This window comes from Saccopteryx leptura, chromosome X, assembly GCF_036850995.1.
Source record: "Saccopteryx leptura isolate mSacLep1 chromosome X, mSacLep1_pri_phased_curated, whole genome shotgun sequence".
NCBI lineage: Eukaryota > Metazoa > Chordata > Mammalia > Chiroptera > Emballonuridae > Saccopteryx > Saccopteryx leptura.
The window spans coordinates 47187074-47206013 of NC_089516.1; the positions used below are offsets into that span (position 1 = coordinate 47187074).

Here is an 18940-nt window from a genome sequence, read left to right on the forward strand (position 1 = left end):
AAGTATATTCATGTGGTGCAAATAAGAATGACACAAAATGGGTATCACAAATTTTTAATAAACTTAGGTACTGCATAATTTCATTTATATGTGGACTGGAAAAAAGTCGAACACATAGAAGCAGAGAATAGAAGGGTGATTACCAAGAAAAGGGAGGTGGGGAAATGGGGAGATGTTTGTGAAAGGTTACAAAGTTGCAGTTATGTAAAATGAATAATATATATGAGAAGCTAATGTATAGCATGGCGACTATACTTAATAATACTATCATGTATACTGAAATTTTGCTAAGAGTAGATTTCAGGTGTTCCCACCACACACAAATACAAATGGTAACTGAGAAAATGGATATGTTGATTAGTTTGACTGTAGTCACCATTTCACTATGTATAGGTATATTAAAACATCATGTTGCACACCTTAAAAAACACAATTTTTATTACTTATGAATAAATAAATAGGTGGCTATATAAATGATCAAAAGACTGGATCATGGAATAGTATATTCTAAAACTTCAAGACACACAGAAATAATTTGGTTTAATTTGCTGGAGAATCCCATTTCAATTGTGGATTAATTCAAGTGCATAATTATCAACTCGGTTCGCTGTATGTACATTACAGTATGTAAATAAATAAGGACACTGTTTTTCTGATATTAGTTATAGTTGCTGTGCTACAAAAGATATTTTAGGGGGATTGAGTTACTGTATTTTTGGAACTATAAATCAATTATACTATTATTTATCTGTTCCTCCCTAATCTCTGCTGCAACTAACTATTAAGAACAGGATTTAGAGTAACAGGCTCTAAAAGGAGCTGCTTAAGCAGCAGGGACAAGCAAGTAGAAAGGATTGATATTTAGAAATAAATTAGATTCAATTAGGGGAAGTATTTTTCCTTTTAAAAACATGAAAAGTTTACTCATAAACTCTGAAACATGATCAGCCAATGCCAAAGAGGACAGGGGGTTCAGACATAACTAAAACCAAAACTGTTTCAATGCAGTTTTTAAGATTAAAAGATGTATTCATTTTTGCTATTGATGCCTTCTTCACAGCAGCTAAAATGCATATAAAAACTTAATTATAAGTAGCATGGATTAAAAAAATGAAGTTCATATTCAAATATTGGTTGAATGAGCAAACTATTCTAAAGGCATCACTTTGCATTTAAGAACACAAAACCATTTTTACTGTACCAATCAACCTGTTTATACTTAAAGATACAAATTTACATTACCCTCAAATATTATATATAACCATTAAAAACAAAGTTAAATATCTCTACAATTTTTAAAGGTATGGATAACTCACGTAAAATCCTAACCAGAGAATAAAATTTAAAAAACTTTTATCAAGGTGTTTATTTTGTATAATTAATCATACAATATGTATTAATATCATGAAGTGATAAAAATCTAAACTTAAATAATTTTGAAATTACATTAAGAATTAGTCACATTAAAATATTCATATGACTATGCTGAATAAAAATTAAGAATAAATTATTTGTCATACCAAAAATAAGTAACAAAAAGCTTCAAAAAAAGAGGGGAGGGGAGAGGAGGGGAGGTGGAGAGGAGGGGAGGGGAGGAGGAGAGGAGGGAAGGGAAGGGAAGGAGAAGGGGAAGGGGAAGGGGGAGGGAAGGGAAGGGGGAAGGAAGGGAAGGAGAAGGGAAGGGAAGGAGGAGGAAAGAGAAGGAGGAGGGAAGGGGAGGGAAGGGAAGGAGGAGGGAAGGGCAGGGAAGGAGAGGGGAGGGGAGGGGAGGGGAGGGGGGAGGGAAGGGGGAGGGAAGGGAAGGAGGAGGGAAGGGCAGGGAACGGGAGGGGAGGAGGAAGGGGAGGGGAGGGAAGGGGGAGGGGGAGGGGGAAGGGAAGGGAAGGGAGGGGAGGGGAAGGGAAGGGAGGGGAGGGGAGGGGAGGGGAGGGAAGGGAAGGGAAGGGAAGGGAAGGGAAGGGAAGGGAAGGGAAGGGAAGGGAAGGGAAGGGAAGGGAAGGGAAGGGAAGGGAAGGGAAGGGAAGGGAAGGAGGAGGGAGGGGCGGAGGGAGGGAACAACCCACACAAAGTACCAAATAAAAACAAGAAACATGAGCCAATAACTACGCAACAAAATTAAATGTTGGAGTATTCCATCACCATCTTCTGGGTAACAGAGACACATTACATCCAAATGACAACATTCCTTCATTTTCAACATTAGAATAGTACTTCATGTGTATAGAAAAGAGTATTAGGTATTCCACAAAAGTTAGATATGAAGTTTTAGTTAACATTACTAATAGAGCTATGAAAGCAGTTCACCAACCACAAGTGGCTTTAAGCAAATTGCTTAATTTTGTTGAGTGCTAAGCATATCTGGCATAAGGAAAATATTCTGCCTGACCTGTGGTGGCTCAGTGGAGAGAGCATCGACCTGGAATGCTGAGGTTGCGGATTCAAACGGGGCTTGCCCAGGTGAGGCACATACAAGAAGTAACTACTACGAGTTGATGCTTCCCTCTCCTCCCCACCCTCCCTCTCTCTCTCTCTCCCTCTCTCCCCTAAAAAAAAAAGTAAATAAGTACTAAAGAATAAGTTAGAGAATTTAAAAGGAATAGCTGCACTAATGAATTGAGATGAACTGTGAAATGTACAAGGCTTTAACAAAGGGTAAAAATGTTAGGTTCAGATTAATTCTATCAACTCTGGGCAAAGGACGGAAAAGTAGTAGAATACATGAGCTACATATTTACCATCCCTGATGTGTAAAAAAGAAAGAGAAGTACTTATAATACAATAACTGTATACAAATACATACCTAACTGTTGCAAGACAGTTGCTTTTACTTGTGCAGAAAGGTTTTCAATCTGCAAAAGTTGTTCATAAGCTTCCTTTGCAGAATGATACTTCCTCTAAAAAACAAAAAAAGAAAGATTTAAAGAAAAATAAAATACCTCTAAAGAACTATATAAGATTTACATAATACTAATATTTAAAGCATATTTTTATTTATGCATTCATCAGTTAACTCTTATATGTGCCCTGAACAGGGACTGAACACACAGTCTTGGTAGCATCAGGACAACACTCTAACCAACAGAGCTCCCTGGCCAGGGCTTTAGCATATTTTTAAACCAACTCCATTACTGCATGTTCCTTCAACACCAGACAGTTGTGATTAATAAATCATGTTTCCGAGTACCTAATTATCAGTAAAACATTCAATATAAAGTAGTACTAAAAAATGACTTAACAATTTCCCAAATCTCAAGAGTGAGATTTCACATTTCTATCGTCTTTTGTTGCTTTCCTGTGACCGGTCAAAAGTGCACCATGACTCTACGGACACGCTGTATTAGTTAAAAAAACAAACTTGAAAAACTAATTGATCATTGAAAAATATGAAGTTGGATTTCTACTTTATACCATAAACAAAAAACTTGGAACTACATAAAAAAAGTTCAGTAATTTTAAGTACTGTAGGAATGTGAATAAAAACAACAACAAAAAAACATTTATTCCCTGTTGGAAGATAATTTACTCATAAAATTATATCTGCAAATTGTGAGGACGCTTGGTAATGGGGGAAGGTCACGTGAGGAACCAGGTCCAGGAACTTTGGCTGGAAACACTCACACCCATGCGCACCAAAAGAAACTTCCCAGGAGCCCTTTGAAAAACAGCTGTCTGTCAGCCAATGAAATTTCGCCATGTCATATAAAGTTGACCACCTTACTGATGCTATAAATTACTCCCGGGCAGGAGAATCCATGCGACTTCTCTTGCCGACTTCCCTGACCCATTTTGCGGACCAGAGAACCTTGTCCAGGAAGCGCCCTACTAAATAAAGCTTTTGCTATTCCACATTTGGTAAATATGCCCTTCTTTCTTCCTCGGCAGGGAAAATACTTAACATTTGGTGCAGAAACCCGGGAGGAGCTTGAAGCCCACAAGGGACCGCTTCTCTCCATTTACCTACCAAGGAAGAACCAGGATCTCCGACCCCCCACCCACTTTGGCAAGTGGTGCGGTTAAGTCCCCTGCCTCCAGCCTCCCCTCAGTTCTTCCAGCGGAGACTCCCTGTCCGTAATTGCGGCTGCGTCAGGGACCTCTTATCCATTCCAACTGCGTGTGTGCCCATGGAAACGTCCAGGACACACCCCCCTACCTAATCATCCGGTGGCCAGAGCTTGAGATGCAGGATGCCAATTCTCATCTCTGATCACTCTTGAGGGCTGAGGGTAGCCATAGAGGCACAGGAGTCTAAACCTGACTCAAAAACACTTCTGGAGTGCCTTATCAAGAATCTCTCCCTCCCTAAAGAAGAAGAAACTGATCTTCTTCTCCGATGTGGCCAGGCCACAGAATCCACTGGATAACTCAATGGTAGTCAACCTGGTCCCTATAGTGGGCATTCCAGCTTTCATGGTGGGTGGTAACGGAGCAACCAAAGTATAAATAAAAAGATAGTAATTATTATTATATGCTTTAACTTGCTGTAACTCTGCTTTATAAATTTTATAAAGTAAAGTTACTTCCCTACTTTATAAATCATCATTACTGTGGAACTGGTGGGCAGTTAGAAAATTTTACTACTAACAGAGATACAAAAGTGGGCAGTAGGTATAAAAAGGTTGAATACCCCTGGGATAATCGAACCAGATGGCCTCCTGAAGGGACTTTCAATTTTAACACCCTCACCAATATAACTATTGCCAAAGAACTGGGAAATGGTTGGACATCCCTTACATTCAGAGCTTCTAGTATTTGCGCTCCCATCCTGATCTCTGTGCTGCCTGTTCTACGGTACAAGCCCTTTTTAGCCAGAGAAACCTCAGCTAAACCCTCCACTCCTTATCATTCGTACTTCACTGACACCCAACTCTCTCCACCTCCTGCCCGACCCTCGGGAGGCACCCCCCCCTCGGGACCCCTCTCTGGTCCCTCTACAGACCTCTTCCGCTTGGGTCTCTTCCCTCCAGGAAGCCCCCTCCCCTGCCGGCCAGGAGCCCCTGCATTCTCCGCTGTGTTCTTAATCCCCTCCCCCATCAGGCCATCCTACACTGGCCATTGATCTTTACGCAGGTTTGCACGGCTCCTGACAACCACGGCCCAGCCCCGGTCTTCTTGCAGGAAGGCCTGGGCCTGTCCTGCCTCTGGCTCCGGTGTTTTCAGCTAGATCTGGGTGCTGGGTTCCCCAGTACCTACCCCTCTTATTCTCAACCCCCAAACCCTTATCCGAGACCTGATGAACATGGCATTTAAGGTTTTTAGTGGTCGGGAGGAAAAGGCTGAGGCTGTTTGCCAGGCCCACAAGCAACAGAAGGTAATGCTCCAAACCCAGACTCTTGTGGCAGCCCTGAGGCTGGCAGAGGAACAGGGGCAAGGCATAGAAGGTGCCCAACCTAAGTCTGGGCTGCAAAAAGGAACCCCACCAAGAGCTTGCTTTAAATGTGGCAGGGAGGGTCACTGGAACTGGAAGTGCCCCTGCCCGAGGCCACCCACTAAGCCCTGCCCTGACTGCAAGCAGCCCGGTCACTAGTGGAGCGAATGCCCCTTTGGGCAACAGGCTCTTCCTTGATGCCTCCACATGGAGGACAAGCCAGCAAATGGGAGGTCAAGCCAGCCAGGCAGGCCCATTAGAACTCCTCGACCTCATAGACAACTGAAGCAGCCTGACTCGAAGACCTCTCCCCCCATCACACTCATCAAGCCCAGGGTAATACTGCAGGTAGTGGGTAAGTCCATCTCATTTCTTGTGTACACGGGGGTTATCTTCTCTGTTTTGCCATCACACTCTGGACCTTTAGTTCCCTCACAGGTTTCGGATATGGGGGTGAATGGGACCCCTTCTTTTCCCCTTCGCATGCCACTTCTGACATACAGTTTGGACGGAATCCATTTTTCGCGCTCCTTCTTAGTTATGCCATCATGCCCTATACCCCTTCTGGGTCGGGACATTCTACAAAGACTCGGAGCCACTATCCAACTGATAGCATCCCCAACAGCATCTTCCCACCTACTCCTACCACTCCTGGCTGAAGGCAATCACACTACCACAGATTATCCTAACCCGATCGACTCCCTCTCCTTTAAAAGATCCAGATCTAATACTCTTTGTAGATGGGAGTTCTGTACAGGGACCCAACGGACAATGATGATGGGCGACTTACGTGGTGGTCACCACTTCCTCTACCACGTAAGTCGCCCATCATCTGGGAGGCACCACCTCCCAGAAAGCAGAGGTAATTGCCCTCACACGGGCACTCACTCTGGCCCAGAGAAAACACATAACCATATATACTGAATCTAAATATGCTTTTCTTATCACCCATAGCCACTCTGCCCTCTGGACAAAAAGGGGCTTCCTCACTACCAGGGGCTCCCCCATAATCAATGCTACCCTCATTTCTAAACTTTTGGCATTACAGCTTCCCACTAAAGTGACTGTGGTACAAGTAGGTGCCATCAAACCTCTCAGGACCAGGTGGCCTTGGGAAATGCTGCGGCCGACACGGCGGATCGAAACCTCACCCTGGGAATCTCCCCCACTTCTCTCATGTTTCTCTCCACGTACTTGAAACCTTATTACACTCCTGAGGAATTACAGACCCTCCTTAAAAAGGGTGGAGACGTATGCAACCAGGGATGGATATTTCTCAGAGATAGAATTGCCTTACCAAAAGGACATGCTGATACTCTCCTTTCTGATACTCACTGTTCCTTACACATAGGGCCAAAAGCTCTCTATCGGTTCTTGCAACCACTCCTTTTCTTCCCAGGCCTCGAGCAGACTATTGAAAAGATACACACAGCATGCATTATCTGTTCCTAAGTCTCTACAAAAGCGGAACTTCGCCCTCGCTTCCCTACTCATCAACTGAGGGGCACTTACCTGGTCAAGATTGGCAAATTGACTTCACTCATATGCCCTCTCGCAAAAAAATACTCTGATATCTCTTAACTTTTGTTGATATCTTTTCAGGGTGGATAGAAGCCTTTCCCACCTCTCAAGAGATGGCAGACACCGTTGCCTCCATTCTCGTTGAAAACATCAATGTCCTCAACTGTCTACAAGAGAAACTGAGCAAGAATCTCTCCTCCTACAACCCACTTAACTCCTGGTGGCAGCCACCCATATTCACCTGGGCTGCCCCTATCCTAGGTCCTCTTCTAATTATCAGCATATTACTCATATTTGCTCTTTTTAAAATTCTTACAGGGCTGCATTCACAAGGTTTCTTGAGTCACGGTAAAACAGATGCTCCTACACCCATATACACGACTCCTTTCAGAGCCACCACCTTCCAATATCCCTTCCCCACGATGCTCCTAACCAGCAGGAAGTAGCCAAACAAATAGTGGTGCCCCTATCTAACATAAAAGGTCGAAATGTGAGGTCGGTTGGCAATGGGGAAAGGTCACCTGAGGAATCAGGTCCAGGAACTTTGGCTGGAACCGCCCACAATCATGCACGACAAAAGAAACTGCCCGGAGTCCTTTGAAAAAGAATGACTATCAGCCAATGAAATTTCGCCACATCATATCAAGCCGACCACCTTACCAATGCTATAACCCCACACACACACACACGCGGGAGAATCTGCGTGACTTCTCTGGCCCGCTTTGTGGACCAGAGAACCTCGTCTGGGAAGCGCTCTACTAAATAAAGCTTTTGCTATTCCACACTTGGTAAATACACCCTTCTGTCTTCCTTGGCGGGGAAAATACCTTACACAAATATGCTGCAATCTAATAATCTAACTCTTGGGATATATATGCCAAAGAAACCTGCCCATACCTAATGTTCTAAATAACACTGTTTATAGTATCAGGGAGTTGAACAACCTAGGTCTATGTCACACTAGGTGAATAGAAATAAAATATAATTGATGCTTACAGAAGAATATTAAGTAGCAATTATAAATTGTGTCTAAAAAAAGTAACACAGGGAGGAAGAAAGATGGTGACTGAGAATAGGGATGTTCCAACTGCCACCTAACAGGACCAAATTGAATTACAACTTAATTTAAGAACAATCATCTTCAAAAACCAACTTTGGGCTAAACTAAGAGGGGGCTATAACCAAGGATACTGAAGAAGTCATACCGAGACTGGTAGGAAAGGTAGAGAACCGGAAAGGGCTGCCCCACTCCCAGGAGTGAACAGTAGCCTGGAGGGATTCATGGTGTGGTGGGTTGCCCTGAGAGGTGTGGGTCCTCAGCCCCAGGACCGGAGCCCCAGCCTAGAGTCCCAGAACCTAGAAGAGGCGCCCAGACAGCATTTAGCTGAGAAAAGAGCCGGGTTTCTTTCCACAAGATAGAGACACAGCTCTAGTATGCAGATTCCATTTTAAAGGGCCCGCGCAGAAAACCTCCTTCACAGCCACTTACCCAGGGCTCTGGAGGGGGAGAGCTGAGAGGACTGGAGTTGTATGAGAAGAGTGTAAAGTTGGAGGCCCAGGGAGAGACACCGTGAGGAAGAAACACTGTGGGGGACAGACACCGGAACCCCTGTGCTGAGTCATTCTCCAGTACTGCAGTCGCCATCGCTTTTGGGTGGAGTAATCCCCTCTGAGTGGCATCAGCCTGGGGAAAAGCAGATGTTCCACCCTTGGGAGTCTATCCTATACCAGGGATGGCGACGGGTCGTTCTGAGAGGCCAGGAAGCAGGGCGCGCGTCAGTGACTCAGTTTTCTGGTGTTGAGAACAGAGCTCCCCGCACACACTCCCCCGAGTCTATGACTGGTGCTTCCACCTCACCAAAGACTCAGCTAAAACTGTCCAGAGAGGGGGCAGACCACAACTCTGGGTCTCAGAGGCCACACCCACTGGACTCCTGGGGACACATCCTACTAAGGTCTGTGGAAAAAGTATGAACAGACTGACACCTGGGGACAAAGAGCAAAGCCACATCCACCACCCTTCCTAATCGCTAAATTGCTGTAGGGCCTAGACTCTAGCAGAGCTTATTTTGAGCAGCTGAGCCCAACAAACAGCCAGGAGGCAGGCTACAGGAGACAAGAATCAGGTAAACATGGTTGATTGAGTGGCCCATCCCGCTGATCCAATATGGGTAAGCCAGCCTAGGAGTGCAGCTTGGTATTTCCATGTAAACCTGGGCCCAGCAGAGGTAACCACAAACTGAATTGCTTGCAGCTCCAAGAAGGATGCTGAGGTTCAGTCACATGCAGTGTCTCCCACTGGTCTTTGCTAGGTTCCTCCTTGGGAGGCCCAGGGCTGGCACATGCAGGAGCCAACTGCGGAAAGTATCAGTTCAGAACCTAACAACCCTTCCTAGAGTGGAATCCTAAGAAAAAGCGCCTAACACCAGGCACAGCTTAGGTGAGTTCCATTCTCTGTGATCAGCACCAGCAAAGCAGCTCTTGTGCATTGGATAGGGTGGAGCTTCACAGTCAGCCGGCCTGGGTGCTGGATAATCCGTCCTGCTAAGGCTAGATTCCACAGGGGGAAGGGAGAGAGGCTTGGAGCATGCACACTTAAAGTATGGATCACTGTGATTCTATTGTTGGATCTGGTCGAGGGGCTTAGGCACCTTCGGGAGGGGCACAGTCAGCACAGGCAAGTACTCTCTCAGTCTTCCTCCCTAAACCAAGGTCTTGACAGCTGAAAGAACTTCTACAGAGAAGACAAATAAAATTTAAGTATCCAGCAGAGGCTGAGGGACTAAGCTCTGAAGTAGAGGCCACATTCCCTGTACTGAACTCCTGAAGAAGGGGGTCCCACAAAGTATTCACAAAAGCTGCCCTAACCCATCAAGTGTGCAAACTGTAGAGGGGTTGGTTGGGAGAGGGCAATCTGAGCCTACACTACAGTCATACTACCAAAGACTCTATGGGAAGATCAAGTAGCAACAAAAGGAGGAGAGGAGGAGAAGCTGAAAAGTAAAAACAAATCTTACAGAGCTTGGAGCATTTAAGGAGCTGTTGTCATCTCTAAGCAGGGAGAAGCTGATCCTAATACAAAGGCTGGCCCCTCCCACACTATCCACACACAGAAAAACCAGACACAAACAGCAAAAAGTGCTGCAGCTGCAGACTGGTAGCCCACAATTGGTTATAAAACCAGTTGACACCAACCCAATTAGAACTAGCGCCAACACAACTGATAGTGTCACACAGCACGAACCCTAGAATCAGCTATCTACACAAGCAGCACACCTAAAAGTGGAGTCTATTAGTCACCAAACACTGTGGAGAATAAATACGCCCAGATGGACAGACATTGCACACTGTATAATACACATAATCAAGGTTGACCCTTAGAGCCAGCCTGCCGGAAAGGATAAATGTACCCACGAAAAGACCAACTGCATCTAATACTCACATACAACAAGAGGGAAAATAGTACCCTTAAAAAGCATTCCTAGAACAAAGAAAAGAACTGGCCTAGAGGACAGTAACACCGAGCCCATCATCTTCTTCATAAAGACCACACAAAAATTTCAAAGTCAGACAGAGCTACCTAATACACAAAGTGGGCAGAGAAATGCCACCCAAATGAATCAACAAGAGAAATCCCCAGAAAAAGAACTGAATGAGATGGACAAATTTTATTTGTCCCCTCGTAGAAGTTCTTTCAGGTTTAGAAAAGAAATAACCAAAATAGCAGAAGCAGTTTAAAGTGATAATTTTGAGGATGTTCAAGGATCTTAGAGCAACAATGGATGGACATAACAAGCACCTAAATAAAAAGATAGCAAGCATCAAAAAGGAAATTGAAATCATAAAAAAAAAAAACCAATCAGAAATGACAAATACAATATCAGAAATGAAGATTGCACTAGAAGAAATTAAGAGTAGGCTGGATGAAGCAGAAGAACAAATCAGCGATTTAGAGGACAAGAAAAACAAAAGCACAGAAGTCCGAGGAAACTTTAAGAAAGCTCTGTGGCAATGAGAAACAACATTCACATCATAGAGGTTCCGGAAGGAGAACAGAACGAACAAGGAATAGAGAAATTTTTGGAGAAATCCTACCAGAAAATTTCCCTAAAATGATTAAAGAAAAAGTAACACAAGTTCAAGAAGCACAGAGAGTTCCATTAAAGAGGAAGTCAAGGAGGCCTACAGTAAGACACATCATAATTAAAGTGCCAAAGTTAAGAGACAAAGAAAGAATACTAAAAGCTGCAAGAGAAAAGCAGTTAATTACCTACAGAGGAGCCCCCATAAGGATGACATCCAACTTCTCAACATAAACAATTGAGGCCAGAATGGATTGGCAAGAAATATTCAAAATGATGCGAAGCAAGAACCTACAACCAAGGCTTCTCTTTCCAGCAAGGCAATCATTTAAAATTGAGGGAGAAATTAAAAGATTCCTACACACACACACACACAAAAACCCCTCAAGGAATTCATTACAACCAAACCAGTACTACAAGAAATGTTAAATGGCACGCTGTAAAAAGAGAAAATGAAAAAAATTTCTAGAAAAAGAGGATAGTAGATTTAAAGAATACAATGGCAAAAAACAATTACATATTAATAATAACCTTAAATGTAAACAGATTAACATGTTCCAATCAAAAGACATACAGTAGCTGAATGGATAGGAAAACAGGACCCATACATATGCTGTCTACAAGAGTCACACCTCAGAACAAAAGATACACATAGATTGAAAGTGAAGAAATGGAAAAAAGTATTTCACGCAAACGGAAATGAAAAAGAAGCTGGGTTAGCAATACTTGTATCTGACAAATTGTCCTTTAAAACAAAGACTATAGTAAGGGATAAAGAAGGTCACTACATAATGATAACGAGAGCAATTCAACAGGAGAATATAACCATTGTAAATATTTATGTGTCTTATATAGGAGCATCTAAATATATAAAGCAGATTCTGATGGACACAAAGGGCGAGATCAACAGCAATACTATAACAGTAGGGGACTTTAATATCCCACTAACATCAATGGATAGATCCCCCAGACAGAAAATTAACAAAGAAACAGCGGCCTTAAATGACACACTAGATCAGGGGTCTCAAACTCGCGGCCCGCCCAACAATTTTGTGCAGCGCGCAGACTGGCCCGCAGACTAATCCACGAAGTTTGATTAGTCTGCGGGCCGCACAAAATTGGTGGGCGGGCCGCGAGTTTGAGACCCCTGCACTAGATCAACTGGATTTAATTGATATCTTCAGAACAATTCACCCCAACGTAGCAAAATATACATTCTTTTCAAGTGCTCATGGTACATTCTCTAGGATAGACCAAATGTTAGGACACAAAACAAGTCTCAATAAATTTAAGAAGATTGAAACCATATCAAGCACCTCTGATCACAATGGCATGAAACTAGAAACCAACTACAATAGAAAATACTGAAAAACATTCAAACACTTAGAGCAGCGGTTCTCAACCTGTGGGTCGACCCACAGGTTGAGAACCGCTGACTTAGAGGCTAAATAGCATGGTATTAAATAATGGATTGAGAACAAAACCAAGGAAAAAATACACAATTTCCTTTTTAAAAAAATTAAAATAAACATACAATTCAAAATTTATGGGACACAGCAAAAACGGTCCTAGAGGAAGTTCATAGCATTACTGGCATATTTTCAGAAGCAAGAAAAAGATCAAATAAACAACCCTGCATATAAAAGAACTAGAAAAAGAACAACAAATAAAAACCAGAGGAAGTAGAAGGAAGAAAATAATAAAGATCACAGTGGAAATAAATGACATAGAGGCTAAAAAACTATACAGAAGATCAACGAAACAAAGAGCTGGTTTTGAGAAAAGGCAAACAAGATTGATGAACTTTTAACCAGATTCATTAAAAAAAAAAAAGGACTCAAATAAATAAAATTAGAAGTGAGAGTGGAGAAATAACAATTGACACCACAGAAATACAAAGGATTGTAAGACAATAGTATAAAGATCTGTATGCCAGAAAATTGAACAACCTAGGTGAAATGGGTCAATTCCTGGAAACATATAATCTTCCAAAACTCGATCTGGAAGAATCAGAAAACCTAAACAGACTTTTACAACATATGAAATTGAAACAGTTATCAAAAATCTACCAGCAAACAAAAGTCCAGGACCAGATGGCTTCACAGGCGATTTTTACCAAATATTCAAAGAAGAACTAACACCTATCCTACTCAAGCTATTTTAAAAAATGCAAGAGGAGGAAATACTTCCAAGCTCCTATTATAAGGAAAGCATAATCCTCATTCCAAAACCAGAGAAAGACACTACAAAGAAAGAAAACGATAGGCCAATATCCTTGATGAACTTAGATGCTAAAATTCTCAACAAAATATTAGCAAACTAGATTCAGCAATACATGAAAAAAATAAAACATCATGATCAAGTGTGATATATTTTGGGGAGGAAAGGCTGGTACAATATCTGGAAATCAATGTGATTCGTCACATGTACAAAAGGAAAAATAAAAATCACATGATAATATCAATAGATGCAGAAAAAGCACTTAATAAAATCCAGCGCCCATTCATGATCAAAACTCTCAGCAAAATCAGGATACAGGGAACATACGTCAACATGATAAAGACCATCTATGACAAACCCATGGCCAACATCATACTGAATGGGTAAAAATTAAAAGCAATCCTCTTAAGATCAGGAACAAGGCAAGGTGCCCCCTTTCACCACTCTTATTCAACATAGTTCTGGAAGTCCTAGCCACAGCAATCAGACAAGAAGAAGAAATAAAAGGCATCCAAATTGGAAAAGAAGAAGTAAAACTATCATTATTTGCTGATGACACGATAATGTACATAGATATCCTTAAAGTCTCAAAAAATGAATTCGGCAATGTGGCAGGATATAAAATTAATATTCAGAAATCAGTGGCATTTTTATACACCAACAATAACCGGTCTGAAAGAGAAATTAAGGAAACAATCCCATTCACTACTGGAACAAAAATCAAGTACCTAGGAGTAAATTTAACCAAGGAGGTAAAGGACTTGTACTTGGAAAATTATAAAACATTGATAAAAGAAATCAAGGAAGATACAAACAACAGGAAGAAAATACTGTGTTCATTGATAGGAAGAATAAACATCATTAAAACGTCTATATTACCCAAAGCAATCTATAAATTCAATGCAATTCCTATTAAAATACCAAAGGCATACTTCAAAGATAAAGAACAAACATTCCCAAAATTTATATTAAACTAAAAAAGAACACAAATAGCCTTAGCAATCTTGAAAATGAAGAATAAAGTGGGTAGTATCACACTTCCTGATACAAAGTTATACTACAAGGCAATTTACTCAAAACAGCTTGTTACTGGCATAAGAACAGGCATACAGATCAATGGAACAGAACTGAGAACCCAGAAATAAACCCACGCCTTTATGGTCAATTAATATTTGAAAGTAGGTAAGAGCATACAATGGATTAAAGACAGTCTCTTTAATACATGGTGTTGGGAAAATTGGACAGCTACATGAAAAAAATGAAATTAGACCACCAACTTACAGCATTCACAAAAATAAACTCAAAATGGATAAAAGACTTAAATGTAAGTTGTGAAAACATAAACATCTTGTAAGAAAACATAAACAGTAAACTCTCCGATATCTCTCATAGTAACATTTTTGCTATTTTATCTTCATGGGCAAGTGAAATAAAGGACAGGATGAACAAATGGGACTTTATTAAACTAAAAAGCTTTTTGTACAGCAAAAGATACCATGAACAAAATAGAAAGACAACCCACACAATAGGAGAATATATTCCCCAATATGTCTGATAAGGGGTTAATAACCAAAATTTATAAAGAACTTCTAAACCTCAACACCAGGAATATAAACAAATCAATTAAAAAATGGGCAAAAGGGCCTGACCTGGTGGTGGCACAGTGGATAGAGCGTTGGATTGGGATGTGGAGGACCCAGGTTCGAGACCCTGAGGTCACCAGCCTGAGTGCTGGCTCATCTGGTTTGAGCAAAGCTCACCAGCTTGGACCCAAGGTTGCTGGCTTGAGCAAGGGGTTACTCGGTCTGCTGTAGCCCTAAGGTCAAGGCACATATGAGTAAGCAATCAATGAACAACTAAAGCGCCACAATGAAAAATTGATGCTTCTCTTGTCCATGTCCCTGAGTCTCATTTTTATGTCCCACCTATGTATGGAATCATATAGAGTGTGGTGGTTACTGGAGTGCAGGGGAGAGGGGAAAGTGGAGATAGGGAAGGGTGGGGGAGGATGGGAAGGGCACACACACACAACAAAAACAGATAGAAGGTGATGGAAGACAATTTGACTTTGGGTGATGGGTATGCGGCATAATCAAATGTCAAAATAACCTGGAGATGTTTTCTTTGAACCTATGTAGCCTGATTGATCAATGTCACCCCATTAAAATAATAAAAAATTTTTAAAAAAGGAATGGATTCTAAAGAAAAATTGATGCTTCTCATCTCTCTCCATTCTTGTCTGTATGCCCTATCTATCCTTTTCTCTCTGTCAAAAAAAAAAAAAAAAAAGGCAAAAGAACTGAACAGACACTTCTCCAAAGACAACATACAGATAGCCAATAGACATATGAAAAAATGTTCAACATCACTAATCATAAGAGAAATTCAAATTAAACCCACAATGAAATACCACCTCACACCTCTCAGAATGGCGCTCATTAACAAAACAACACATAGTAAGTGCTGGCGAGGGTGTTGAGTGAAGGGAACCCTTTCTGCACTGAAGGTGGGAATGCAGACTTGTGCAGCCACTGTGAAGAACTATATGGTGTTTTCTCAAAAAAATTAAAAATGGAACTGCATTTTGACCCAGCTATCCCACTTTTAGGAATATATCCTAAGAATACCAAATCATTGATTCAAAATAAGATATGCACCCCCATGTTTATTGCAGCATTATTTACCATAGCCAAGATCTGTAAACAGCCCAAGTATTTGTCGGTGGATGAGTGGATTAAAAAGCTCTGGTACATATATACAATGAAATACTACACGGCCAGGAAAAAGAAGAAAATCTTACCTTTTTTGACAGCATGAATGGACCTGGAGATTATTATGCTAAGTGAAATAAACCAGGCAGAGAAAAAAATATATCATCTGATCTCACATATATGTGGAATCTAATGAACAAATTGAACTGAGGAATGAAATAAAGGCAGAGACAGGGTCACAGGGACCTGAGGGACAGCAGTCAGAGGGAAGGAGGATGAGGGAATAGGATTAGAGAATGTAAAGGAATTAGTGAAACAGAGAAGTGTGTGTGTGTGTGTGTGTGTGTGTGTGTGTGTGTGTGTCTGTGTATCAGAGAGATACAGATAACAGGACAGCAAATCCTAGAGGGAAGGGGTGAGGGAGTTAGGTGGAGGGGGGCAAAAGAGGTATAAAAAGGGAGACGGGAGGGGGTGAGGGAGTTACATTCAGTGGGACACTTGAATCCTTGTAAACATAATTAATAATTAATCATAGTTAAAAAAAAGAAAGACACACATACAAGCAACATGAGCTTATCTTTAAAGGTATTTACAAAAGTTTGCCTCTGTTACTGCTGCAATAGCATTCCACAGACAGCTTTAAATTCTAGATAAAATATATATAAAAGTCACTATCAGAAATCACTGGAAAGAAAACAAAATGAAGTTAAATCCAGTGAAGTTAACAGTCAGTGGAAAAGCATGGCACTGGATGAATAAGCTCCTTTTTCTAGGAGTTTCACCTGAAGGCAGCAGGACCCAACCAGTGCCTGGTTTGCTAGAACTCAAATAGAAATCAGCAATCATACTAGCTTAAAGAATCAGATTTTGAAGCTATAGTAGGAGCTGTACAAAGTGAGAAACCCTAGGAAGGAGAGAGTCACAAAGAGTTCTACTGTTAAACTCTACCCAAATTTGTGGTTGTCCACTTATGTATGAACATAAAAGATGTCTAGCAGCCTAAAAAAACTAAAGATAACAAACAGATGGCCAATAGTCATATGAAAAGATGCTCAATGTCACTAATCATCAAAGAAATGCAAACTAAAACCACAATGAGGTATCACTTCACACCTGTCAGAATGACTATTATTAACAAACAAGTGTTGGTGAGGATGTCAAAGAAAGGGAACCCTCCTGCAGTGTTGGTAAAAATGCAGACTGGTGCAGCCACTGTGAAAGACAGTATGAAGAGTCCTCAAAAAATAAAAATAGCACTGCCTTATGACCTAGTGATTCCACTTCTGGGGATATAACCAAAGAAACCCCAAACACCAATTTGAAAGAATATATGCACCCCTATGTTCATTGTAGCTTTATTTACAAGAGCCAAGATTTGGAAGCAACCCAAGTATCCATCAATAAACGAGTGGATTAAAAAAGCAGAGGTATATATATGGAATGAAATATTATTCAGCCACGAAAAAGAATGAAATCTCACCATTTGCAACAATATGGATGAACCTATAGTATTATGCGAAGTGAAATAAGTCAGTCTGAGAAAGACAATTACTATGATTCATTATATGTGCAATCTAAAGAAAAAATAAACAAAACTGAAATGAACTCATAGATACAAAGAACAACCTGATATCTGCCAAAAGGGAGGGTGGTTGGAGGACTGGGTGGAAAAGGTAAAGGAATTAAGAACTACAAATTGATATCTATCAAATAGTCATGGGGACTTAAAAGTACAGCATAGGGCAGTGGTCCCCAACTGCCGGACTGCGGACTGGTACCAGTCCGTGGGCCATTTGGTACCGGTCTGCAGAGAAAAATAAATAACTTACATTATTTCTGTTTTATTTATATTTAAGTCTGAATGATATCATGTGATACCTTTATCCGTCCCACCCTAAAGGCCGGTCTATGAAAATATTTTCTGACATTAAACTTGTCTGTGGCCCAAAAAAGGTTGGGTACCACTGGCATAGGGAATATAGTCAATAATATACTTCACTAACTATGGTGCTAGATATTGGAAATATCGGGAATAACACTTTGTAAAGTATATATGATTTTCTAACTACTATGCTGTACACCTAAAACTAATACAAAATAATATTGAGCATAATCAGGTGGGGGCACTGGATAGAGCATCAGTCTGGAATGCTAAGAACCTAGGTTCCAAACCCCAAGGTAACAGGCTGAATTTAGCACAGGCTCATCCAACTTAAGTGTGGGGTTGCTGGCCTGAGCATGGGATCACAGACATGACTCTTGGTTGCTGGCTTGAGCCCAAAGGTTGCTGGCTTGAGCAAGGGGTCACTAGCTCGGCCGGAGCTCCCTGGTCAAGGCACATTATGAGAAAGCCATCAATGAACAACAAAGGTGCCACAACTGTGAGTTGATGCTTTTCATTTTTCTCCCTTCCTGTCTGGCCCTGTCTGTACCCCCACTAAAAAAAAGAAAAATATTTTTAAAAATTATATATATATATATATATATATATATATATATTTTTTTTTTTTTTTGTATTTTTCTGAAGCTGGAAACAGGGAGAGACAGTCAGACAGACTCCCGCATGCGCCCGACCGGGATCCACCCGGCACGCCCACCATGGGGCGACGCTCTGCCCACCAGGGGGCGATGCTCTGCCCATCCTGGGCGTCGCCATGTTGCGACCAGAGCCACTCTAGCGCCTGAGGCAGTGGCCACAGAGCCATCCCCAGCGCCCGGGCCATCCTTGCTCCAATGGAGCCTTGGCTGCGGGAGGGGAAGAGAGAGACAGAGAGGAAGGCGCGGCGGAGGGGTGGAGAAGCAAATGGGCGCTTCTCCTGTGTGCCCCGGCCGGGAATCGAACCCGGGTCCTCCACACGCTAGGCCGACGCTCTACCGCTGAGCCAACCGGCCAGGGCCTAAAAAAAAAAAATTATATTGAATGTAAACTGTAAGTGAAAAACAAAAAAGAACTAAAGAGAGATTTTAGCCGCTGCCCACCACAGTGGTGACAAAGTTTAGAGTGTGACTTGAGCAAAGTTAACTGGCTAATAAGAGTATCA

General features: G+C 41.7%; 1 protein-coding gene across 4 annotated transcripts in view; it reads right to left on the reverse strand.

Annotated features, from left to right (window-relative positions):
- KDM6A (lysine demethylase 6A) overlaps positions 1-18940 on the reverse strand; it is a 255335-nt gene that overhangs the window by 61291 nt on the left and 175104 nt on the right. For all 4 annotated transcript variants that reach the window (XM_066357570.1, XM_066357571.1, XM_066357568.1 and 1 more), the window contains exon 9: positions 2801-2894. In XM_066357570.1, coding sequence (XP_066213667.1) covers positions 2801-2894 — 94 coding nt within the window. The remainder of the gene's footprint in view (positions 1-2800; positions 2895-18940) is intronic.